The sequence below is a fragment of the Anguilla rostrata genome, chromosome 10 (assembly GCF_018555375.3).
Source record: "Anguilla rostrata isolate EN2019 chromosome 10, ASM1855537v3, whole genome shotgun sequence".
NCBI lineage: Eukaryota > Metazoa > Chordata > Actinopteri > Anguilliformes > Anguillidae > Anguilla > Anguilla rostrata.
This window is the reverse complement of record NC_057942.1, coordinates 36,493,322-36,519,461: the sequence shown is the minus strand read 5'-3', so window position 1 is coordinate 36,519,461 and position 26,140 is coordinate 36,493,322. Positions and strand designations below refer to the sequence as shown.

At 47.2% G+C, this 26,140-nt stretch overlaps 1 protein-coding gene across 3 annotated transcripts in view; it reads right to left on the bottom strand.

Moving 5' to 3' along the window:
- Nucleotides 1–26,011, bottom strand: part of LOC135233358 (ceramide transfer protein-like) — a 31,313-nt gene extending 5,302 nt beyond the window's left edge. For 2 of the 3 annotated variants that reach the window (XR_010323817.1, XM_064296797.1), the window contains exons 1-12: nucleotides 25,870–26,011; nucleotides 24,604–24,738; nucleotides 16,800–16,916; nucleotides 8,490–8,597; nucleotides 7,543–7,681; nucleotides 6,655–6,738; nucleotides 6,266–6,423; nucleotides 3,270–3,362; nucleotides 2,946–3,032; nucleotides 2,451–2,543; nucleotides 1,712–1,774; nucleotides 95–190 (exon numbers count right to left, since the gene is read on the bottom strand). Coding sequence is in view for 2 of the 3 variants with exons in the window: in XM_064296797.1 (XP_064152867.1) it covers nucleotides 95–190; nucleotides 1,712–1,774; nucleotides 2,451–2,543; nucleotides 2,946–3,032; nucleotides 3,270–3,362; nucleotides 6,266–6,423; nucleotides 6,655–6,738; nucleotides 7,543–7,681; nucleotides 8,490–8,597; nucleotides 16,800–16,916; nucleotides 24,604–24,738; nucleotides 25,870–25,965 (1,269 nt within the window). In the remaining variant the exon portion in view is untranslated. The remainder of the gene's footprint in view (nucleotides 1–94; nucleotides 191–1,711; nucleotides 1,775–2,450; nucleotides 2,544–2,945; nucleotides 3,033–3,269; nucleotides 3,363–6,265; nucleotides 6,424–6,654; nucleotides 6,739–7,542; nucleotides 7,682–8,489; nucleotides 8,598–16,799; nucleotides 16,917–24,603; nucleotides 24,739–25,869) is intronic. The other variant, XM_064296798.1, reaches the window with a different exon arrangement.
- Between the last annotated feature and the right edge of the window lie 129 nt (nucleotides 26,012–26,140).

Sequence of the window (26,140 nt, the reverse complement as noted above, 5' to 3'; positions counted from 1 at the left end):
AATGGGAATTCATACTGTAAAGACCTTATCGGTTATCAGTAACGTGACATCACTCATTGGTATAAAAACAGCCACCATGTACTCGAAACCTCACCTTCATCTCTCCCTCCTCCACCACCAGCTGCCAGTTGGCGTCCCCGCCCACATCCTGGAGAGAGTAGGTCATGTGGTTCTGCACCATCTCCTCCACCTGCAAGACACACCAACAGTACAGTTAACCCAAGAACTTGCCCGCACCCTAAAGGACAAAATCAATCACGACCGTCTGTCTTTAATGTAAAAGCGTAATCCTGCTGACCGGTTGTGTGGCCTGCCCTCCCTTTCTCAGCCTGCCATGCATCTGCTGACAGCCATGAGCTCAAGTTGAATAATTCCCCAGGGACCGTCTCCAAATTCAGGGAGGAAGGCCGCTCGTTATCCTCTGAGAAACATACTGCGGAGCGCCTGAGTGGGTGAATCACCCGCTGACTTTCATTATCCGTCATTTATATCACTCCCTTGCTTTCGCTCTCCTTCTCTTCCTTCATTTTTCTTTTTCATCCCACGTATGCTTATTAATTGCACTTTGCACAGTTGAGATTAAGATCCAGAAGGTGGAATGCTCCTGGTATTTTTTTTTTAAACTGTCTGACGACAAATGTTGATTTGTTTTTGATGTTACTGTGAATCTAAACGCAAATTTCCACATTACACAGACAATAACGTTTCTATTATTAGTAGTACTCTCTCACACTTTCCCTTTCTATCACCCTTACACACACCGTTCCCCTCCCTCCTTTATTTACACACACACACACACACACACACACACACACTGGCACAGACACAGACACACACAGCATAACAGAACGTTCCGTTCACAGCTTGCACATCACTGACACACCATCAGGCCTTGAAGTGTCCGGTAAACAGCGCTGACAGATGTGCACTTCGGCTTATGCAAGGTATAGATGTGCACCCCCATTTAGGGAGGGTGTGGCTGTGCATGTGCATCCTGTTCTGCTGCACGCCTGGTTAACTGTGTAAAGGGAAACTGCATCAGCACTCCTTCCTCTAACTCTCAGAGCAGAGAACCTGGACTTCTTTGGAAAATTATTTTCTGAGCCCCACAGGTAATATTAGTTCCTAACATTAGGTATGTACAAATCTCTGAAGGAGTGTTGTTTAATGAGAGTGATTTGCATGGATTATGTTGGTCTGCCAGTACATAAGCAGGTTTTCCAGCCCTTCTTTAAACAAACTACAAAAGGCAGAAGTTAGGGGAGTGGTTAGACGGGTTCAAGAAAGGAAGAAACTCGATGAACCGACGTGCTTTCCTGTGTGAAAAGGAAAGCTCTTACACTGTGGACCTGAACAGGGCTGACCATCCCTGGATCAACAAACAGGAGACACTGGAAGTACCCAGTGCTTCACATGAAACTGCCTCCGTTGGAAGATCAACCAGAAAGGCTGTGCAAGTGTGCATATTCAGTACACAAAAGGCTTCTCGACAGGCAAAACAGACCAGGCGATTAATTGGAGGAAAGTTAAAATGGAACTGGAGCCGCAGCAAACTTCATGCCAGTAAATCTGTTTGCCCGCGTCCGCGTGTTAACAGAGGACCAATGCCGCATGCAGTTATGGGGCGGCCGGAGGGGCCGGCCACCCTCAAAGGGAGGGGGGTGCAGTGCGGCCTCCGGGCAGCAGGGGGCGCACTGCGTGAATACGGTACCTGCGCGCTGAATCTGTGAGCATCAGGAGCAATGACTAGATCAATGGAAGGGCAGGTATGGGGCTGAACCACAGAGACAAATGATCCACAATGAGAAACACACAGAGAGACAAATGATCCACAATGAGAAACACAGAGAGACAAATGATCCACAATGAGAAACACAGAGAGACAAATGATCTACAGTGAAAAACACAGAGAGAAAAATGATCCACAGTGAGAAACAGAGAGAGACAAATGATCTACAGTGAAAAACACACACAGAGACAAATGATCCACAGAGAGAAACTGAGAGAGACAAATGATCTACAGTGAAAAACAGAGACAAATGATCCACAGAGAGAAACAGAGAGAGACAAATGATCTACAGTGAAAAACACAGAGAGAAAAATGATCCACAGAGAGAAACAGAGAGAGAAAAATGATCTACAGTGAAAAACACAGAGAGAAAAATGATCCACAGTGAGAAAGAGAGAGAGAAAAATGATCTAGTGAGAAACACAGAGACAAATGCTCCACAGGGATAAACAGAGAGAGACAAATGATCCACAGGGATAAACAAAGAGAGACAAATGATCCACAGAGATAAACAGAGAGAGACAAATGATCCACAGTGAGAAACACACACAGAGACAAATGATCCAAAGAGAGAAACAGAGAGAGACAAATGATCCACAGAGAGAAACAGGCTTTCTGACAGAGTGGTGAAAGATAAGGAGCAGCAGGGTGGAGGACGTACCTTCTGGGCGAACCTGTGAGTGCCGATGACACAGTACACGTCTCCTGGGGGTTCGGGGGTGGGCCGGTGTATCCGGGATTTCTCCGACTGGCACTGTGGGGAGGGGGTGGCATTTTAAACAGCTGCTGTAGTATGACATCCAGTGAATTTTCACATACTACCTGATGCATACTATGGCTTCAGACATACTTAAAGGGTTCACATACGATTTTGGCATACTGAATAGTATGTTAGTACGCAATTTTGGACGCAGCCTGACATTATCAAAAGTTAAATAAAAATAAAAATGAAGGTGAAGGTGAAGTTATGTTTCAGTTACTGAATATTCATTCATGTTACCAAACAGTGGCCAAACCCCCTGACCTCCCCACCCCCATCCCAGTCCACAGACGAATGATGCCTTTATTCAGATTAATTTACTGTGCTTAAACTCCACCCATACACCATGTTTGTGTAGAGTACATATACAAATACAGGCAACAATACCACCATTACCTGCTCCTCAATCTTGTCTTGCCTGTCAAGGGCAGCTTCAACAGCGTCAAAGAACTCGTCTTCATTGATGAGACTGTTTGGACCTTCCTGTTGAATCGGATAAAAAAATAATTAAAAATAAGTAAAAACTCAGATTCAGGACACAAGGCTTGCATTTCTATCCAAAGCTTAATGATTACGGTCAGACTGATCAGTACAACAGTGTCGTACCTGGGAATCGAACCGGCAACCTTTAGGTTACAAGAGCAGCTCCTTACCCATTTTACTGCACTGCAGCCCAGCTTCATTGCATTCAGCAATGCACAGTTAAGAAGCAGCACTTACTTCATAATCGGGGCCTCCAAAGTGAGATTTCTTTTTCAGTTCTGCCGTGGCAGTCCTATAAGCATCCTCTACTCGTCTCCTCTTCTCCATTTCCTTCAGAGAGAGAGGGAGGGAAGGGGGGGAGAGAGAGAGAGAGAGAGATAGAATATTTCATTAATTTCACAACCTCAAAAAAAAAAACACTGCTGCAACAACTCTCCAAAAAAAAAAAAGTTTGAGAAGGAGAGAGATTCTAAGGATCATCGTATTTTTAACCCTTTAATCAGATTCGGTGTGTTCATCCCGTTCCAGACACATGATCAAATGCAACCCCTCTGCACATTCAGATTTAACATCAGAATAAAACTATAAATGCACACATGCACGCTCACTGCCTTCCACCCGCGTGTTAGCATAGCACGTGTGTCTGGGCGTGTCGAAGTACAGTACAACACGTGTGCACTCATTTTACAACCTGTGCTTTTCCATTCATAGTAAAAGCTAGTATGCTCTACGTGTGGAGAGCCACCGTTTGCTGTTCTTTTTTTTTTTTTCTTTTGCATTTTCACTTTAATTCAGAAATTTACCTGAGAATCCACGAGAGGTGAGTTCAATTGATCAAGTGCCGAGTAACAACCAAAGCCATCAAACCATACGGAATCAGCAGAACAAGGGTTAAGGACCCCTGCCCGAAGGTTTACCTCCTATAGCACACAGCCGTTACCTCCCATAACTCCTGCTTTGATCACCATTCCAAACGAGGTTAGCATTTCGGCGCTCCGTTAGTTTCCAGGTACAAAATCTGACAACACGGCTTAAAATCATCCTTCCCCCCGGAGCGAGAAATTCCAGGAAACGGACAGGCAGACGCTCGAGAGGGACGAGAACCCGTAAGTTAGGGAGCGTGAAACTCTCCACCCGTTTACCGTACACCGTAGAGCTCCAACACCCAGTGGCGGCGGAACAGTAGGAGGGAGGGAAAAAAAAAAAACCTCAACCACTCCCCAGCTGAAACTCGTCCAGGCGGTCGGCGGTGGAGGGGGGGAGGCCGGAGGACCTACAGCGCAGAAGCCGTTCTCCGCGCGGAGGGGGATCCACCTCTGCATGTCGGCCCGCGCCGGCTCGGAGGCCCAGCGCGCCCTGGGGCTCCAGAACGCCAGCCCGTAGGCCGACCACGCCGCCGACGGGGAGCTCATCCTGGGGCCGCGCCGCGGAGAGACCGCGGGGGAGGACGGGTTCCGACCGGCGTCTGAGCTCCTCCCGACGCCGCAGCCGATGCCGCCAACGCCGCCGCTGCACTCCTGCGTTCCCACGCCCCGCTGGCAGCTCTGCTAAGGTTTCAAGCAACAGGCACTTCCTGTCTACCTTTCGGGTTTCAACGTTTATGCCCCCCCCAAAAAAAAAACAACAAAAAAAAACAGAGAGAACCGGTTCCGCCAGGCGGGAGAGAGCGAGCTCGAGGGACGGCCGAGGTTTCGCAATTAGCACCTGGAGAGGGGGGTTAAGAAAGCCTCTTTGAGAAACACACCCCCCCGCAGGTCTGAGGTTAATATCGACCGAAACCGCCAAAGAATTCCTAGTTTAATCACGAGACGTCTGAGCCCTGCGTCTCCTTGGTAATCTTGACAGGCTGACCTTCCACATTTTCGAAGAAGCTGCATTCTTTCAAAACCCTAGTGGGTTAGACGTGCACAAATGCTCTTTTGGGTGTACAAACCTATGCTAGAGGAGGCCAAGATGAAAAAGCAAGATAGCATTATTTGGAAAAGTCATCTTTCAAGCGCTGATAAAATTTTTAAACACAGATTTGCGATTTGACGTGAACAGTTATTTATGATGGTTTAAAAGTTCAGATTGCTGGTTAAGTACTCAGTGGACTCCGTGTGATAAATTAAGAGAAGGGTCTAGCTGCACCTGCAGTATTTACTTACTAGTATAATAATGTGGATTCTGCAACCACTGAATTTGGCAATCCTGGAAAGACTGTAAAGCATCTGAAATGAGGTGGTGTTGCTTATATTAAAGTTTCAAAAATATACATTAAAGTCACAAGGAGGAGGAAAACCCAGGTTCAGAAAGTAAAATTCCACCCTAGTATTCTGTTCCAACCACCAATATTTGCTAATTAGCGCAGTTCTTCAGCTAGGCGGTAGAGCTAATTAGTGAATTCAGCTGGCTTAGTTCCTGTGTGGACGAAACACATGGCAGGGCTGCTTTCTGTCCCCTGGACTTTGCACCTCTGAAAGTAGCAATAATGTCACAAGCAGTGAGCCGTCTTCATCTTTCAACTCCTTTCCACAATCTCTGTCCTCATCCTTGCCCGACCACTTTAGCCTCCTTGGGTGCTAGACCAGTGTGGCCTTCTCCACCTTAAACATTCTGCTGTCCATTTACATGTATGAAAAGCCAGAAGTCATGTGCATCAACAGGAATACCTGTATTGAGCATAAACCAATTGAAAGTGCAATGTTTGGTACATCATACGGCTTAATCTGGCGTGTGAGTGAATTCACTACCAGAGTGCTTGTGTTTCAGCTCCATGGCTCAATGCATGGGGAATCTCCACACAGTGGCAACATAGGATCTTCAAATTATGTAGGACGTTTGTTCCAAAGGAACATTTTATAGCAGCCATCTAGCTAAAATTGTTCCAATAAACCGAAATACGTATTTGCAGAAAATTAAAACAACAATTAAAGAATCTTAATGAACCAAGAGCAGGGCTATCAAGAGCAAGGCTATAATGCTTTATTGGTTAATAATAATCTGTTTTATAGCTAGGGTCTGTCCACTTGAAACCATACTGCAACTAACAGCAAGTGGTCTCATTCTGCAATCCCAACGCAACAAAAGGGCAAGACATCGTAGGAAATTAATCCTAGTTCCCAAATCCCAGAGATTATGAAAAAACGCCAATCACCGACCGCTATCCGCTACAGCCAGCTCAAAGCCGTCGCTATCAACACGCGATAGCCCCGCCCATTTAGGGGCGGGGTCCCAGGTGGGCTGCGCTCTACCTTGTCCAGTCTCTTCTGCCAGCTGTCCTCCCTCTTCACCATGAGGTCGATGCAGTGAGACAGCGTGGACAGGATTCCAGCCGTGGTGGCCTTGAAGGTGATGGCCTCCCCTTTGAAGTCGATCCCATTGATTCCCCTCAGGCTCACAGTCGCTAACACTGAAACAGCGGGGAAGGAAAGACGTGCCTTTGGACAATCGGAGATGGACCATTTATGTTACCATGCAGAAATAATGAAATGGAATGAACTGCAGGATGCGGTCAAAGGAAAAGGTCATTCTGACAAATTCAGTTTTATCACAAAATGGAGCCACTCGGTGGACTGTCGAATCCTACAGATCGCGGGGCTTGTTTTTAAAAGTATGCAATATGAACAGCCACCCAACTCACGTTTCTCTTTGCTGTCGTTGTTGTTGTGAAAGTTGTCGCCGTCCGGACGAGTGTTCGGAAAGTCGTCCTCGTCGTCCTCCACAACTGGAAGACAACGGGGCTCTGGATGACTTAAGGGTTTAAACACTAGGAGCGAAAGGGCAGGCCGGGCCGTGTGGCAGGTACAGCCTGCGCCCGCTCACAGACAATGGAGGCGCAGTGCGAACGTTAGCGGATAACCCCGCAAACAAGCTGCTGTTCTTCTACGGGAACAAGAGCACAGCATTCATCCAGTCATGACCCAAGGAATCTTCCCTCAGCTAAAATGCATCCACCAAGTCAGGCTATTTTAATTAGTGGATACAGGGATTCTTGGGAGAACTGGACTGAGTGAGATACGCTCCTGTAAAGTGTTTTTGCTCTTTCAGACTCCAGTTTTTTTTCCCCAAAGACTGCACAGTGTAATGCAGATGTCGTGTCACTCAATCAAACAGCATCTTTCACTTCTTTCAAATCAGCAGAATTTGAACAAGCAAATTTAAACTGAGAATGTCAGAAACATGCAGTTTCAAATGGAATCATACCAAATACAAAATAATATATAATATTATACACAATAAATAATATTGCATTAATTCTGAATGAATCATAGATCAACAATTCAATATTGTGCCATGTGTGAATAAGATTATTAAGGAATTGACCAGAGTTAAGAAATGAAACGTGTTACTAGCAGGAGTTAGGCACTCTACACTTTCTGTAGCATTACTGTTTTCTTGCTACACAAGGTACACAAGTACTGTAAACAGTTTTATTCAAAGGAGACGTTCAGCACTTCACTGTGAAATCTCTGCAAGACCTCACCTGAGAAATAAACGTTCCTTTCTTTTTTTCCTGCGTGTGAGTTACCTTTATCCCTCTGAAACTCGTCTTTGGACACGCCGTCCGCGCAGGCGTCGAAGTACTTCTGCAGCGTGTCCACCTGCCTGCACAGAATGTCCCGGAAGGTCTCCATCTCGGCCAGCTTCTCGCGCAAGCTGTGCCCTTTCTGGGGACGGCACACACAGCACAGCTGAGCTCTCCTCCGCCACCGCTTGCTAACTCTCTCCGGCGACATCTTCCCGCGCGTGCGGCGTACGGCGTCCAGCGCAGACGGAGGGGAGAGACTGCGACTGGGGTAGCGGCGTTCAGCGTGGGACAGTGAACACCACGAGGGGGAAGGGGGTGGGGGGGGGGGGTTCTGCTCCCAGTGCTTAATCGAGTTCACTGAACACATGCACCCTCAATATAAGCTCCACGAAGACAACTCTGAAGCGGTTAAGATACTGCATAAAGTCTATTTGCATTCAGCTACAAATCAGACCAGTTTGTTTCAGGATGAAATGAAATAAGCTGTATGTATGACTAACCCACTGTACGTAATAACGCTTTTCTTCATCTCTCTTGTAACTGAGTAGTGAGTGTTGGGTAGAGACCTCTGCCCCATGTCATGTACATTCAATGCTACGTCAAGCCCTGTAGACCACTTTTATGCAGTCCTGGTCTGTTACTTGGAGGTTAAAAAGCAAAGACTCAGACTGGACTTAGATTGGGCTCTGAAGAGACACATGGAATTTTAAAAATCTTTCTGCTGTGAAATATGCTTATACACTGAACACATATTTCACTCCTAATGAGCCATACTAAACAAACAGGAATAGTCATATAGTTATATTGACATAAGGCACTGTATAGTTTACATGATGAATGAACAGCATTCATGTCAGTGGCGTTATGTGCTGTACCTGTGGATGAAATGTACCGCACCGGCTAATGTAAATAAAGGTGTGCTCCCGTGACGAAGCGCTGATCCTCACCTTAAAAGAGGACGTTGAGGTAGCCGAGTAGCCACTGGCTGCGGAGGTGAGGGACAGCATGGAGCCGTGGCGTCGCAGGCTGGACTCGGAGCCATAACCCGACTCTGCCTGGAAGAGCCAAGGACACGGTCCTCAGTACAGCATATACGGCCTGCTCTTACAGGCCCAAGTACAGCACGCACAATCCACGTTTAAAAGTTCACATTTGACAGACAGTACAAATCAGATTCTGGGTAGCACGCTACCCCCTCCCTCAGAGTGTGTTTGCCAAAGCGTGCTGGAGAAGCGCCATTTTGATGTTTCAGCCCCAGAGTGGTGGGTCACGCTAACACTGTACAGTCCCAAGCTGCAAAGACTGAAGCCGCAGCTGGTGTCGAGGTACTAGTGACCAGCACACAACTGACCAGCCAGGATTTACTGATCTCTAAATTAACTTTAAGCTTAGGGTTGTAACTAGGTAGCTGTTCGTAGGTGACTTAGTTAATGCACTCGTCTTATATACTGCTTATATTTTTGCGTAGACTGCGTTGTTGCTGTTCTTGTTTGTGTTAGTGTTAATCAGTTTATCCTTCAGGGTCCAAGTTGAACTATGCGGTTGTTCCCTGCACTTGGAATGGTACTTCTCTCTAGGGTTTTCTACGCACTTGTTCCTGGTTATGGTTATACATTTTGTTGTACGTCGCTCTGGATAAGAGCGTCTGCCAAATGCCTGTAATGCAATGTAATGTACTGACACACTGCTAATTCAAATCATTCCTCTTAGACTGCAGTCTTCATTACAGAATATCTATGGAAAGGGTCAAGCAAAATAACACAGGAATGTCAGTTTTGGGTGACTCCTGCATGCATATTTTCAAATAAAAATGAGGCCTAATGCAAATGACAACAATAATAATAATGATGATTAAAAATAGCTGCAAACAGGGCATAGCGTTCCTTTGACTGTGGACAGCCTTTGCCAAACAGAAGGGTCAAAAGATCAACGGCCTGGTATATTTTGTTTGCCGATATCCAAAGCCAGCAGCCACCAGTTAATCGCTGGCCGCTAACAGTTAACCGGATGAGGAGGCTCCCGCTGTTTTAACAGAACAAGATCGGAGGGTGTGAGGGTAAACAGAGCCGAGCCCGCGAGTCCTGTCACCGCCATAGAGGCAGAGAGAGAGGCTGAACAGACCGGCTCAAGGGTTAAACGCGACGCAACACGTGACGCGCCGAGAAACCGCCTAGATGCGTTCGGCAGATACGAGACGGCTCCTGCACGGTCGCATTTTACTCCTTACGCAACGGCAATAAATCACTCCAGGGAAGAAAAAGAGCCTTCTTCTGCGTAACTCGGGATGCGAACTATGAACGCCCGCGTTGCTAAGAAATGCCTGGAGTGGAATTAGGTGCAGCACGGCTCTAATTCACTTGAACCGTCACACTGCAGATTGCATTCAACATCTAGCGCTTACCCATCTATAAACAGCAGTCAGAGCCTATAATTTATAGCCTACCTTATCCATAATTTAAAATGTGGCTGTAGGTTTCATTTAAAAGGATTTTATATGGTAAAGCGTGCTTACGGGAAACCTTAACTGTCTGTGCTTAACTCTTCATGGTAAAATAACATCAGGATTTAAAATAGACCGTGAAATGCAAAATAGCAGCTAGGAAGACTCTGGGCTTTAGGGTGGAAGCAGATCCTTTTTTTTTTACAAGCTCTGAACAGGGGAAACAGGCAGTCTATAGTCCACACAGTTATATAACTGGTGTAGTCTAGGGTATCTGCACTCAAACACATGCAAAGAGTTTCAAATTTATCACAGACCCTCAGGGGTTAAATATAACCAACTATTTTTAAACTATGACATTCAAAAATGCTGCCAGCTCATTATGCAAATAAGCTTTTATGTTTCGCTTTCTGTAATGAGTGGTGATACCTTAACATTGTTATAAAATGTTACATCATTAGCAGAAAGGCTCTTTCGAACTAACAAACTGGGATAATTGTAATTAATTTGGGGTTAATTTCTCAAATGGATGCTGCTGCGAAATTAATGACATCATAAAGCCTATACAATTAAAAAAGTTCCTATATAAAGTTCCATTTTATTTATTTGTTTATTTATACAAATTAATTTAAAATCATAAAAGCAGAAACTATAAAATAATGTAGGAGTAGGGGAGCTAGTTTAGAACACAGAGATAAACAAAAACAATTATCTTAAACATATAATACCAAAACCTCTGACAGCTATTTGTTTTGTAAAGTTGTAAAGTACAATTATATTATTATTATATGAATTGGCGCTTTAAACACTGATCTGTTATTGTTATAAAAGCAATGCTATACTTTATCTGCAAAGCAGAACGCTGGATTAAAAAATAAAAAACAGGAGCATGCTGGTTAATTTCACATGCTGAGGATGAAAGGGCCCATATCACAATGCAGCGCAATATCACCGTAAATCACTACGGTCTTTGATGAAGCAAGCGTTTACGCGCATGCAAAGGCCAAAGGAATGCGAGAAAGTGCAGGGTGCTTAGCCCACCATTCCACCGGCTAAAGCGAGCTTTATTGTTGGCGGTGCAGAACACCGTGCGTCGTCGGCTGCGGAGGATTCGAGCGCGCGTAGAGGCCAGGCGAGGGAGAAACCACAAGGGGAATTCCCGTGTGACCAGTGTGGAAGCAGCAGGGAGGCGAAAGCATGACCGGTCCTTGGGTAGCTAAGCGATCGCGCGACCTCGTCCCGTCACGCCGGTGTCGCCAAGCGGTTCCCAGCAGAAGCCACCGGCGCGTCGGGAACATTGACGCGATTTCTGCCTTGCAAGGCCATTCCCACCTCATTGCGCAGCACAGCGGAATCCATCGTGAGGGGCAGGAGCGTGGCTTGATGCGGTTGATAGAGCCGTGTCTTTTTCAGGACGGGAAGCCTCTAAAGCGTTAACGGGAAGGCGCAAGGCGGAGTAGCGAATCCTCTGGTTAGCACACACAGCCGTTGCTCTAGCTTTTATGCAGTTTCTCTCAGGTGGAGTGCATCTGTGTTTGTCAGTCACTACGGCCGCGACACAGGCAAGTGCGCAATGTGCAAAAAAGTGCCGACAGCGCCGGATGCGTTTTCTACGAGCCAGTCTGCACAATTCAGCAGAAACCTACAAGCAGTTCTGTCCCGGATTTGTCTACCAGACTGTCCTGTCTGCTACGCCTTGCTAGCATAGGAGCAATCACTGATACACTGAATCAAAAACGCATGGTAAGTGTCCTCTTTCAGGTGCACGTTGACCAAAAATTAAACTCAACAATTCAACTAAATTCTCAATAAAATATTGCTTTGGAACAGTACTGAGGAATCATGCCCAGATAAGATTAAAGAGAAATGCCTGCAGCATAAATTAGATCCAAAATATGAACCACAGTTGCATTCAGTCAAAGGTCATATTACACTTATCCAGACAGATTATAAACCCGTATTGTGTGATTAAATGATAAAACAATATTGATCCTGTTTCTGGAACATGCATGATTGAATCTTTTTTCATTTAAATAGGCTACTTCCCATTCCAGTGAAATTTACCTGTGCTTCCCCATTCATGCCAATGGGTGGCGCCAGAAGAACATATTTCAAATTCAAAGGGGTTACTGTAGGTCAAAGACCAGGAGTAACCCTTGCAGCGTCGAGCACCCTGCTGGTAGCTTCTGTACTGCCAAACCTCCAGTCTCTAATCGCATTCTACCATTCTCTGCCCCGATACCCATCTATCAATATATTGCTATCAATGACATCAGCCAGCAGCACAAACACATTAAAACACACAGACATGGCCTCTGTGCAGGAGCTCTCAAAAGGAAAACAGCACATAATGCAGTTTTAAAGCTCTTAAATTCAGACTATCACAATGACTAATGTCAAACACCCTGAAAACTCAGTGGACGGTTTCACACTGTTTTGTCATTGTGTGCCACTGTGCACTGAGTGTGAAGTGTAAGCTCTAACAGCAGTAGGTCTCGTGACGCTGCACAGACGAATGGAAGGGGTTTGTGCACACGGTGCTACGACAGCAGGAATGCGTGAAAGCGCTTCTGCAGCTACGTGCGAAACAGCAGCGGCAGCGCGTGCCTCACGGCCACGCCCAGATTCAGCCTGCAAACTGCTGCACTGGTGATCCGCAGACGCTACGACGCTCCACAAACGCTCCTGAAACGCTCTACAAACGCTCCTCAAATGCTTCACAAACGCTCTGCAAATGCTTTACAAACACCCAGAAAATGGTCCAGAAACGTTCCATAAATCTTCCGCAAATGGTCTGCAAGAACTCCGCAAACACTGCAAATTCGCTGAAAACGCTGTACAAACACTCTGCAAATGCTCCAGACACGCTCCGCAAACGCTCTACATACGCTCTGAAAACGCTCAGTGAACTGCTCTACAAGCGCTCCTCAAACGCTCTACATACGCTCTGAAAACGCTCCGCAAACACACTACAAACTACTCCAGCGCACTGAAAACTACACACTCCGATCCTCTGCACCAAACTTACTACCCACAAATTCACACTCATTCATGTGCCCAGGGATGAAAGCATCAGGCAGTGAGGATTCTTACTCGCGCCTTCCTCCACATCCGATTCGTTTTAAAAAGATAAAACACTTAAAAAGGTGGAGTGATCCGTTTGAAGCCAAGTAAAAACTCCTCGGCTCATTAAACGTGACCGCGGTGCCTATGTGGTAACCGCTCGAACCTGCGCGACTGAACGGCAGCGGGCGACGCCGTGGGCTCGGAACATTCCGGAAACTCGCGAGGGGCGTCCCGGGCCAGTTCCGGCGGGCGGTCGGCAGGTGGTGTGGCCGGTGACTCAGAGTGGGCTGGCCGGCAGTGACTCAGTCACTCGGTGCTGCACCGGGGTCGAGCGAGAGTGTGAGAACGAGAGCCAGCGAGCGAGCGGGAGAGAGAGAGAGAGAGAGGGGAGGCCAGGGCCAGGGAAAGGGGTTTCCCCTCTGTGGGGATATGAGTAAGTACTGCATCTGTCAACAGCAGGCCAGGGCGGTCACTATCCTGAAAGGACACCCAGCAACCCGCGAGCGCTTACAGTAAGCTCTTACCGCACGCTCGCCCGAGGTCACATGACTGTCTACTGAAACTTCCAGGCTCCGGAATCCGCGGATGGAATTTGGAGCGGCCGCTCGCAAAAATTAATCTTTAAACTGGCGGAAAGTCATTACGGCATCACAACCCTGTGGCCTACAGGAGGAGGGACGGGTATCCTCGAGCGTAAACAACAGATGGTTTTTACGCGTTCTACGGTATTTTTTTTTACGAGGCCGTGTGGAAGGGTGCGGGGCAAATCGAGCGGTTCTGTGGCTCTGCGGCTCGGTGTGGGATTCACCGAAGCCGAACGGGGGGCTCCTCCGCCCGAGCCGGGGAGCCACGGGTGCGGCGAGCTCAGTCGGACAGGGGGCTCGCGGACGGGACGTCCCGGAACCTGAGCGTCACGCGGGGATTCATCGCGAGCGCTCGATGGCTGCGGAGCAGAGGCCAAATCGCACGAAGCCTTTTGGAAAATGCAGCGGGTCAATACAAACAGGCTCAGACGTGCTCTGTGTGCGTACGGCCGGGGAACCTGCCCTCTGTGAATCATTACTTAGCACGGCAACCTGCTGATATCGAAAACCTAATAATACTTTGCATCAGAGTAGCCGGAATGTGGGGTTTAAAGCACAAGCGCTAACCGTGTGAGGGGAGAGGAGAGCTCTGTTTCAGGGTTGAGAGTGGGCTGCCAGCCACAGGTCCCAGCCCGGGGTGCGACTCCCCTTTCCTGGGCCCCCGCTCTGGGATCTCTCCCCACCCCCCCTCGCTTACTCACCAGTGACTAACGGCCCGTGACTGCGGGAGGAAAGGCAGCGGGGCTGGATCAGCCCTTCGGGAGACGCGGGGGAACGGCAGATCTCGTCTGTCCTGTTTGGCTTTCTGGTTGTGTGGGAAACGCGAGGAGAGCGCGCCTCCCGGAGTTTCGGTGCGGCACAGAAACCTCCGCCGGTTCCACGCCATTCTCACACTCCTCAGGGATTCAAAACCAGCTCGCCGCAGAGCGGTGAAGCTCATACCGATGTGTCGCAAAGCCGTCAAGACACTCCTGTGTGTCGTTCAGTGAAAACACACACAGACACGCACAAACACAGACACGCACACACACACACGCACACGCGCACACACACACATACACAGACACGCACACACACCTACACACACATACACACACACGCGCACACACACACACACACAGACACGCACACACGCACACACGCACACATACACGCACAAACACACACACGCACACACAAACACACACGCACACGCATACACATACACACACACGCACACACGCACACACGCACACACGCATACACATACACATACACATACACATACACATACACATACACATACACATACACATACACATACACACACACACACACACACACACACACGCGCACACGCACAGACACACACGCACACACACGCACACCCGCACACACACAGTCACGCACAGACACACACAAACACATACACACTTTAAATGTTTAGACAGTGACACAATTTTTGTTGCTTTGGCTCCGTGCTCCAGCACACTGGATTTGAAATAAAAGAATGAACATGCGGTTTAAAGTGCAGACTGTCAGCTTTCATTTGAGCGCTGGGGTACAGAGCCGAAAACGCATCGCTCTGTAGCAACACCAAAAGAACCGGCGAACCGGAGAGCACGCCACACGCCTCCCATCCCCCGTCCCAAAAGCCCCGTCCCGCCCCCAGGAAAGACGGCCAGACATCTGAGCCTCTCCCCCAGCGCGAGCCGCGCGGCTCCTTCCTCTGAATCTGGCTTTAATCACACGCAGCTGAGAGGGGGGTGAACGCAGCCCAGCGATTGGCCCATTTTCTGCAGGCAGATGCGCCACTCTTTCACTCCCTTTCGGACTCCTTTACAGGCCGTCGCCCTGAAGGCTTTTCAGTTTTGTCCCCCCCAAAAAAAACTCCACTTCCCAGGTTTAGCTGGGGCGTGCGAGTGCACGGGCCGTGGGAAGAGGAGGACGAACCGGCCAGTCCCGCATGGCTTTCCCGCTCCGGGCGGAGCCGGGATACGTGGGACTCGTAGTCTCTGGCTCTGCTTACGCCCTGCGGGGACCGCGCGCTGGCTCCCGCTCAACAGGCGCATCCCTGTCAGCTACGGCCATGGAAAAATGAGTTACAGCCCCGCGTCTCGCTTTCAAGCGTAATTAAAACAAAGAGGTCTTTCTCTCTCTCGCTTTCTTGCTTTCTTACTTTCTCTCTCTCTCTCTCTCTCTCTCTCTCTCTCTCTCCCTCTCTGAGCGCGCCGGGAACGCAGCCATTCCGCCAAGTCTGTGAGCGAGAGGGGCCTGCAGTTTCTCCGGAGTGTGTTTCTGGTTAAGGGCCTTCAGCCCCCTCCACCCCCCACGTCTCTCTGCGCCCTTCCGGATGGTTCCGTGGGCAGCCAGTCCAAGGCCTCCCCTCCATCTGTAAGACCCCTGATGAGGGGAGGGGAAACACGCACCCAGTTTTGGCGCCCAGTCCTTTGCGGCTGGGAGACTTTTGGGGGTGTGCGTTACATTTTAAAGCAAGGCTGCCATTGGACACTGGCCCCGGCACGACTGAGCGCGCTCCAGAAGAACCCGGTTGCCGCAGAGGGGCGACAGCTTTGAAAACACCGCCTGCTGTGTAAATGCTGAGAAAACAAACTACGGCAGCCACAGGACAAACATCCCTGCTGTCCTGTGGTTTAGGTCAGTCAAAACAACCTCCAGCGCACGTCCAGAGGGTAGCGGAATTCACTCATTAACCCATGACGAAAGAGATCACACGTCAGGAAGACTGGAGGGGGAAAAATGAGAGGTTTGCTCATTTCAAGTTAAAGTTCAATGTACAATTAAGCGGCTTAGCAGTCAGTCATTACCGGACTGAAACAAAATGGCACCAACGCAACACAACTAAATCCAGAACTTTGGTATTTGGTTTTGATACGTTTAGGCTACCGAGAGACTTTATCCTCCAATATTTAGCATTCTTAGTCTTCTAAAACTTCATCAGGAATAATAATGTCAATAAGGATTCTGTGAAATACACTTAATGTCGTTAGCCTGATTATTAGTCAAAACTGCTGCAACCCCTTAAAAGGGAGACTTTAATGCTTCAAAACCAAAGGCCTTGATTTCGCTGGCCGGAGGACCAGAATTACCAGCCTCTGAAAACCGAAAAGCCAGTGGGGACCCCCCCACCAGACCCCAGACCCTGCCCCACCCCCCCACCCCCTTACCTTGTGGAGTTCGATGGAGTTGATCCACTGCTGCCGGTGCTCGGGGTCCTGGGCCCGCAGGTACCAGACGCTGTCGTTCACGCTGATGTCGATGCGGCACTCGTCAAACTCGTGGGGCTGCGGGGGGGGGGGGGGCAGAGTGAGAAACAGAACGCGTGACCATCAGCTCGGACGCCACGCCCCAGCGAGGCCCCCTTCCTGTCCTGGCCTGACCCATCGCTCAGACCGGGCGGTTCAGCACCTGGCTGGATACCGCAAGCCTGCGTGACTCGGTCTAAGCGACCGTGGCCCATTCAACCGTTCAAATGAAGCGTATACACAGACAGAAAGAGTGAAAGCAGGTGCACCACGGTCTGACCGCACAGCATTTACAACCGGACGTAAACATACAGGCGACACAAAGCAGCTCCCTTAGTAACACTGACAGGCAGCGGTAAGAATTCCCTTTGAAAATCAACCGACCAAATCAGACAAGATCATGTTGTCTTTTTAAAGGTCTCCCTATTAAAACACACTGCAGCCCATTTATGTGCCGTAAGCCCATTAATGCACAGAAATGTACATTTTGTACAAACTGCATTTGAGTCCAATTTAAATGCCTGAATTTAAATTCCTCATGCAAAAGAGAACCCCCCCCCCCAGAAAGGCAGAAGCAGCAGCTCTGTTGCTAATGTACTACAGCCCGGGCCTTTTTGGGCTTGAAGCGGGTTTCACACGAGAAAGCCACCGTTCGCCGCAGGCGTCTAAACATGGCCGACGCCTCCCGGGCCGTGGCCCGCGCGGAGCGATCGCAGCCAGGGGCTCCCGCGTTCTTCGCCAGCGCTGGAAGAACTCCCGGGCTCGCGGTGCCGATCCTTGGCACGCGCGCGGAGAATTCCGCGGATCCCTCTGGGACGGCGCTCCCGAACCGAAGAGCGAGTTCTTCCGCGACTCCCCCGGGGAGCGGAGAACAGGTCGCGCTGACCGCCGCCGTCAGGCCGCGGTGACCGCCAATCGCGTAACAGGAATAAACAGGAGGAAGAGCGTCAGCGCTTGAACCGAATAGGTGCCTCCGCGGTTGTTCCTGCTCCGCTAGAATCCCTCCTGCGTGTAGCCAGCTACATTTTTTACAAGAACTAAATTAATGGCATGACCCAATCCTCAATTTCAGATTTATAGCCAAGTTGAATATAGTAGTAAAACTCAGTGAACCCAAACAAACAACAACATAATGATGGGGGAAGGACAAAATACCAGGAGCCTAAAACAGGAAAAAAGGGATTTTTCACTCTGCCTTATCATTACTGAACAGGCCAACACCAGTAGCAAATACTGCATTGTTTTTTTGATAGCAATATTAGATTAATTTCCTCTAGAATAAGTGACATCGCAAGTTTGATCAAACACTACACGTCACCAAGGTGTGCATTCTACCATCCTAGCACTGCTGTTTTTCCACCGTATCCTTCGCTCAATATAGGCAAAGGGAACAGTAAGGAGTTGCTAAGGACCTCTTAGCACCGGCTAGCGCGCTCCGGTCCGGGGACGGATAAGGCACAGGGCTCGCCCTCACAGCCCCGGCCCGCCGCCGACACAAAGAGGTGAAAAGGAGAAGCCGCGCGTTCGGATAAATCTCGCCTCCCCGCCGCCCCCGCCACCGTAAATCCAGGCGGTCGCTTCGTCGGCATTCGATGAAACCTGACACGCGCCATTGTGATGATCTGAACTGAGATTCGCGGCGCGCTTCAAACGCTGAAGCTCAGCCACAAACCCTCATTTGTGCAGCGGCAAACTGCTCCCCCCTGAATGAGGCTGACTGACCACAGATAGATGCATCTACTGTACGTCACCTGCTCTAATGATGACAGGACAAAAAAGCCACCTGAAAATAAAATATTTGAGTAACTTTTTCACTTTTTTTTTTTGGAAAGGAACAGTATACATTTCTACTTGACACATGACGGCACACTATGCCTGATGAAAGTCTTCACGCGCATACTTGAAAACCTAGCCGCATGCTGACGTCACTTCCTGTCAGGCAAAGGACAGCACGGAACGGCTCTCTGTCCGCAGGAAGTGCGTCCCAAGATGGCAGGGACGCGGAGCTGACCCCGCGACGTCTACATCGCAGATAACCGCACGAGGACGTGAATCAGCACTGTGCATGCAAAACAACTTCAGCTATCCAATGGAAGGGAACGCACCTGAAACCAAACACCGTGCCGAAGTTCTGCTTCAGCAGCTAAATATTACAAACTGTTGGACAACTCTACTGTTCGGTGACACGATATTCATCTTCTAGATGTCGAGAAAGATTGCAATCCGGTTTTTCTGCTCCAGCAACAAGCCGACTGATGTTACCGATGTCTCGTTGCCAGTCTCATATTTTCAACAGCTAGCTCTCGATGCAAGCCACCGACGGGATGGTGTGCAATATCCAACCGAGTCTTCAGACTGATTCTAAAGGGGCATAAAATGTGCCTCCTATAGGCTGTGATACAGTAATGCATCACAAACAAAAAAACTTAAGAGATCTAAGTGCGGAGTGCACTACAGTCTGAAGACTGTCTTCACAGGCCAGAAGAGTAAAAGCGTGTGGGCCATGTAAAACAGAGACCATATCAAAAAAAACAAAATTGTAAATCTGAGCACAAAGATTCATTTGCTGAGCGGAAATTTCCATTCAGAACCAGCAGCAGCGGTAAGTTTTGTAGCAGAGGGAACCTTTGAGAATAATGCGGTTCGTTCGCGAGGCCGTGAGCTGGAGACGGTCCAAGAAAACCCCGAGACCGAAGCTGAACCGACGCCAAACCACAGCTGACACTTCAGTGAACCGCTCAGGATGGGCTGCGGCCGGTGCTGCGCTCCCCTCTGCATGTGGGCGGTGAGTGGTTGGTGGGGGGGGGGGCTTGGACAAAAACAGGGGTCCTGGTCGATGGTCTGAAGCTGGCCTTCCTGATAGGCCGGTCGGTCATGAGGTAATCCGCGAAGTTCACCCCTGCCGTCATTCTGGCTTGTTTTTTTTAGAAAAATATTTAGAGGTCTGAAGAAGGCGATGCTTTCATGGACTGTCCAAGAAAAACTTCCCAAATGGCTCTGAAGTGGAACCCCCCCCCCCAGTAAGGGAGTGCGTGCGCGAAGCCACGGCCCACGGCCGGGCTTCTGCTGGTCCGCTGGTCCGTGTGCAAAAGACCACCTCGTCACAACCGAGGCTAATCTAACAAGACAGAGTTTCCCCCACAGCTAACAGTCAAACCTCATTCAATATGCCTGCTTTCAAGCCCTGATAAAGGCCAACAGCCCGGTGGTGATATTTCAGAAGAGACAGGTCGGTTAGGCTTTGTCATAAAACAGAACACACAGACCCTCAGCAGGAGCTGAACACCCCAGGACGTGCACACTAAAGCACGCTTTACAGTGCAGTCCATTTCATGGCCGAGAAAAGCTACTTCTCTACCGTTTCTTTCTGTTCTAAACAGTTTTTTTTTTTTTTTTTAAATGGCAAAATGCATTCGTGACACTTTTTATAGCTACATGAAAGAAGTCGGGTTTTGTTATGAAGGCAGATAACTAGCGTGTTTTCACACTGGTTTTGGCCGTAGGACCAGAATTCATTTGGAGGTCGTTTCATAGAAACAGCACTGCAGAAATTGCAAACACTAACTAGGCTAAGTCTTGTCTGCAGTCTTTCATGAGACTGGAATGCAAATTTCCCATTAAGACCCCTTTTATTGGGCAGGCAGCAAAAGCGTAACCTTCATTGTAGCACAAAGGGCAAGGTAACCCAAAAGTCATAGGTTCAATTTCTGGGTAGGACACTGCCATTGTACCCTTGAGCAAGGTACTTAACCTGCATCGCTTCAGTATATATCAGCTGTATAAACGGATGCAATGTAAATGCTACAGTAGGTAAAAAGTAAGTCGCTCTGGATAAGAGCGTCTGCTAAATGCTGGTAATGTACTGTAATGTAAACATATAAAGAAAAAGTCCTTAGTAGGCGATAAGATGCAGGCTATTCTGCTGTCGCAGTCACACTGATCATGGAGAGCAGGCAACCAGAACCCACTGGGAGCAAACAGTATACACGCTGATGGAAATGATGTTTGATGATGGAGATTATTATTAGTAGTATTGTTGCATTGTTATTATATACATGTATGTTATTATTATATAGAATTACCCTATTTGCAATGATTTCCTCTATCATTACACACATTAAAAATCAGTACTAGGAAGGGAAGGAGACAAACTGTCATAGGATTTAGAGGGAAAGGCATCAGCAGGAATTTTCTATTGGAGATATGCCGTGTACATTTGGAAAGTGGCTGGAAATGAAATTAAGGTGACCCTCGGGCCGACACAACACTGTAAATAGCACGCCGTTATCAAATATTCACAGCATCAATAAAGACTCAACCGCTGAGTAAGCCCAACGGAGGCCATTTGCAATCGCGTCGTCCGAAATCGGGCCGCAAAAGCCATCTGCAAAATGCAATATCAAATACCAAAATAGGCCTGTCAATTTCACACACTTTTCAGACCTTTTTTAGATCCAGTAACAGGAAGCGTGACCCAAGTGGCCCAGCGGTAACCCAGACGTACTTAAGACTCTTCCCAAAAACATGTTCCACAAACATAAATAAATATGCAGTTCGTACACACTTCTGCAAACAACTTCGGACTTCGTGCATCATTATACAAAATAGGATGTATTTCCCCTCTGATATCAAAATTCAGGGCAGAAAAAGCAGAACTAAATTTTAATTTAGTTTACTTCTAGTTCTCTAATTTCACAATATACCCACAGGCCCTTTGGTTTATCAATGTAAAAATGCACACAAAACACTTGACAGACAAGACATAGGTTTGAAAGCAAGGTTCCCCCCAAAAGAAAATGGAGATGTTGGTCTATGTCTACCCCTTGCTTGCACATAGGCTACATATACACACTTTGCTACAATTGAGGCCCCATTTTTAGCTTTGTGGCTTAGAATCCAATACTTGTTAACTGCTTATGAAAAATACTTTCCCCAAGCATTTTACCCAGTATTTTTGTATTATACTTTTCAGGAAGGGTATAGTTTGCTGCAAATGCAACTTTAACTCAGCAGAGGGAAGAGCTTAATGTCACAAATTCCCTGCACACAGCACGCCTTGCAATATGTGCAAACTTCTTGTGATTCGAGGAAATTTCATTTGGGGAAACGGATGTCATTTGCAACCAGGCTTCCGAACAGGAATGCGCTACTTGAGAAAATGAAGTCAGCTGTTTTCAGAAAAATCTGTTGCCGGTGCAGCAAAAAATAAATAAATGCAGTAAACCCTAGTGTTTATTGAAAGGATTTAACACAGTTTCTTGGGGGTGTTTTGAAAGATAACAAAGCAGGCCATTAATGGACTTTGAACCCTCCATCTAAAGTCCTGCTTATGAAGCCCAAGGTAAAATGAAAGCATGTGAACAAACAGCACATTCCAGTGCTCTGCGAAATGCTATCCTCTCATGCACCAATTCAGGAAAATATTTCCTGATACAGGTCAAAAGATGGAAACTGTTTTCAGCACCGACGACGCTAAAATCCAAGTGACCTTTAATGAAATCTGATGAAAGGCCCTCTTAGGAAATATCATCTCAAAACTGGGCTCCAAGTCCAACGCAGTAATATTTCACCCTCGAAATAACTTGGTAACAGCTTAGCGGCCTTAAAGTGATAAGCCACCTCGCGCAATAAGCACACAGTGATTCAGACGCTCCGAATGCAGACGACTCCCTGACTGACCCCATTCCAGCTGACCCAGCTCCGGAAGCATTTAAACCAGATTCGGAATTTATTTGCAGACTAGCAGGAATGGAGAGGACAGAAATATGAAACATCCCAGATTGGATGCTCGGCGAGCGGCTACCCAGGCCTGGTAAACGTTTGTCGCGATGCGATGCCCGCCTGGCGCTAGGAAAGGGGGCTGATGCCTGCTTTCTCCGGGAGGACCAGATAAACGACGCGAGCAAGCCAGCGCAAGCCAAAATTCATGCGGTTCAGTGAGCGCTTGCTTTGGCCTTGCTTGCTGACGGCTGAGTTTCCCCAGCCAGTTTAATTACATTGCACTCAGAGCAGTCCCAACAACCGTGTTCAATCTTTGGCTGGTAATAAATTAATAAATTAATAAATAGCCTACGGCAATGACACATATTACGGTTCAGCGCAAAAAGATTTAGCCTTAATCATGTTTAGCCTGAATGTGTAAACCCATTCATTTCTAAACTCCATACTTGACCACAGCGCTTTCTCTGCACAAGCAGAACCGTTCCACCAGGATGTGGAGATTTCAACAGAACTTCGAAAGTATTAAATCCATTAACTGCAGGGAAGGATGTGGTCAAACACACATCTCACCACAAAAGAGTGATGTCACTTTTTTCCAGTAACGTCTTTCTTGCACATCTACAAGTGAAACTCATCACAGCCTATAGAGCGTATGTATTAAAATACTAGTTCCACACCTCTGCACCAAAAACAACAGTTGAACTCTAGTCACGCCCAGGTCAAAAGGTTAATGTTCCCTACCCCAGTAGCTGAGCAAATGATAAGCCTGAGAAATATGAGTTTCATTTGTGTAAACCGTGAATAGCCTACACAGGCTAGGGACACAAACCTATATGAATAGTTTATCACAAATCAAGTTTGAGATAAAATGGTGCATACCAAAGCAATACAAACAAACGCAACAGCTATACATGCACTGGTCCCTTCATTATATTTTATTCCGAGTCTGCATTGAAGCTGTCACGATACAACCTACTTTGAAACTACAGTCCGAGTTCTGCTCAGTGATAATTAGAAGGATTAACCTTTGACCGATGGAATTAACCATAAATATAATGCACTGTCGCTTTAACCTCTGGTCTTCCGCTACCTCTTTGTTTTTACTCAGATGTACTGAAGGAGCATGCTAGGGCCTAAAAATTCAAGAGCAGTCATTCGAAAAGCAAATTAATTTCTAGTACGGGAGACAACGTTTGTGTTTTTTGCTTGTTCACAGCATTTACCTGCATTTCTAACCCCTGGAAAATTCAGGCAGTTCTACTCAATACTGATTTTGAGGACGCACAACATCATTGTTAGTAATGAACCTTTTTGGTCAAGGTGAGAAACGCAAACAGTGAAATAACATGGATGTGTTATATGAGGGTGCATCAACGCTGAGTTTCTCCCAATGGCTTGGGTATCTTCCCTGGCCAAAACACATCGCCGCATGCCTTTTTGTTTATGGTGCAGTTAAGTTATACCCCACTGAGAAGGAAGTTAACTATGAGTATTAAAGCATCAACAGCCAGCTAACTTATTTACTTGGACTGAAACATTTGGAGCTCTGAACACTGTAACCTTTCATAGGGCAGAACAGAATGCATAACACATCGTGCGTCATATCAATACCGTAAAAAAGCAACTGCAAATGGTTAATAGGCTATATACTGTAGGTTTCCAGTACTGCACTGATCCCCGATGTTGATTCTTGTCGCGCCCCTAGCAAACAACATCGAATAAATCAAATACGCATGTGCTAGGGCACCTCAAAAGAAAACCCGTGAATTCGTTGAATTACACGCTCGAGGTAATCCTATTTTCAGCTATTGAATAAATCCGTTACAATGGAAAACGCAAAAAAAAAAAAAAAAAAAAAAAAAAGCTAAGGTAGCAAAGCATTCACTTTGGTGTCAGGAATATAACTGCGGCTGGGAATAAGGACAACATCATTTCTGATGACAAGTGGCTAGACACTGCATAATGCCGCTTTGGCAGGTCACACTCGTGTTTGCGCGACTCTTACCGTAATGACAGCCTTGCTGAGGCACAGCGAGCCCCTGCAGCCATACTCCCGTTCGTCCTCGGACTTGTAATAGCTCAGCGTGTTGTTCTTCAGCACTACCCAGCGGTCCTGCCACCCGTGGATGTAATTGGTCCACTAAAGAAAACACAGGGAACCGTGAGGACATCATTGCGCTGCAGTACTGATATTAATTGATTCATTAGGGGGCCGATAGAGGACCTGCATATGAATATCAATTAATTTACAAGGCTTTCATTTTGCAGTGAGCCTGCTCCGACCATCCCAAAATGTATTGCGAGGATTTCCACCAATTGAAAAAAACACTTGGCATGCAATCTTTACGGTAGTAAATCAAATGCAACCAGATACAGGATTAGCTAGGCACATGTCATTTTTGAGAAGTGTTCACTTTTTTAAAGAGAGTAAAATGTTGCTCATGTGCATGCGGATTAGTTTGCATTTGCGAAGGAGTAAAAAACCGGTATAATACCTGCTTCAGACGTTGTTCGCAATGCTGGATGTTCTAACTTACGATTTCAGACATTTCCATAATTAAAGACCACTTTTACTAAATGATCCAGCAATATAATTGACTTTGGACCTTGAGCAAAGCATGGCGGTAGTTGGGTTGTGAAAGTAACTAGTCCAAGTTTAAAGTCCATAAAAATCACATACTTTACGCGATCAACAGCACCTCCACGGATGAGCAATAATAAACTTATCAAGAATATCTAACTTAAGTTAGCTATTCCGTGTGACTGGTGGACTGTGGCTAAATCCAATAATCTATAACGTTAATGTTACCATTTGGAAGATAACTGAATGTTTTCTATAAACGTGTGCTAGTTGTTACTTGCATTACTAAATTGAAAATACGTATTGTTGACATCCGTAGCTAATCTAGCTAACGTTAGCTTGCTACGATGTTAACATATGAGACAGTACTCTACCCAGGTAATTAAGAGGCCGAATTCCAATCTAATTAGTTAGCCATTGTAGTTAACAGTGAAGACTGTCTTTCAAGACATATTTCCTACCGTGACTACGACTGTTACCTGGCCATCAACCTGGCTAACTAACAACCGCACGTCATGCCAAGATTAAAACCGGTCTTGAACTAGGCAGGCAATGCACGTGATTAAAGAAAATGGAAACAACACAAGAGCGACATTGAGTATGATAATGAAAACGATTTATGTGCACCCCTTAAAGAACTAACAGGCGAGACCCTCACACCGTCCCCCCTACTCCCTGGTTTCACCTTACCTTACTGAGGATCCCACCGAGCTCAACAGGCTGCCCAGACTCCGTGTCCAAGTCCTCCTCCGAGCCAGACGAATTCCAACTCTGATTATCCGACATTTATATTAGCTTGCCAGCCGCGTCAGACAGAAAAAGAAAATAAAAGTGTAGAGCACGAATGACAGAAACAGTGGTAACGGGAATGGTCGAAGATTTCAAGAACTCATGTTGCAATCCGAAAGTCAAGGAGAAGAAGGCTAAAAAGACTCCAAAAACCACACTTTGGAAACTAAGG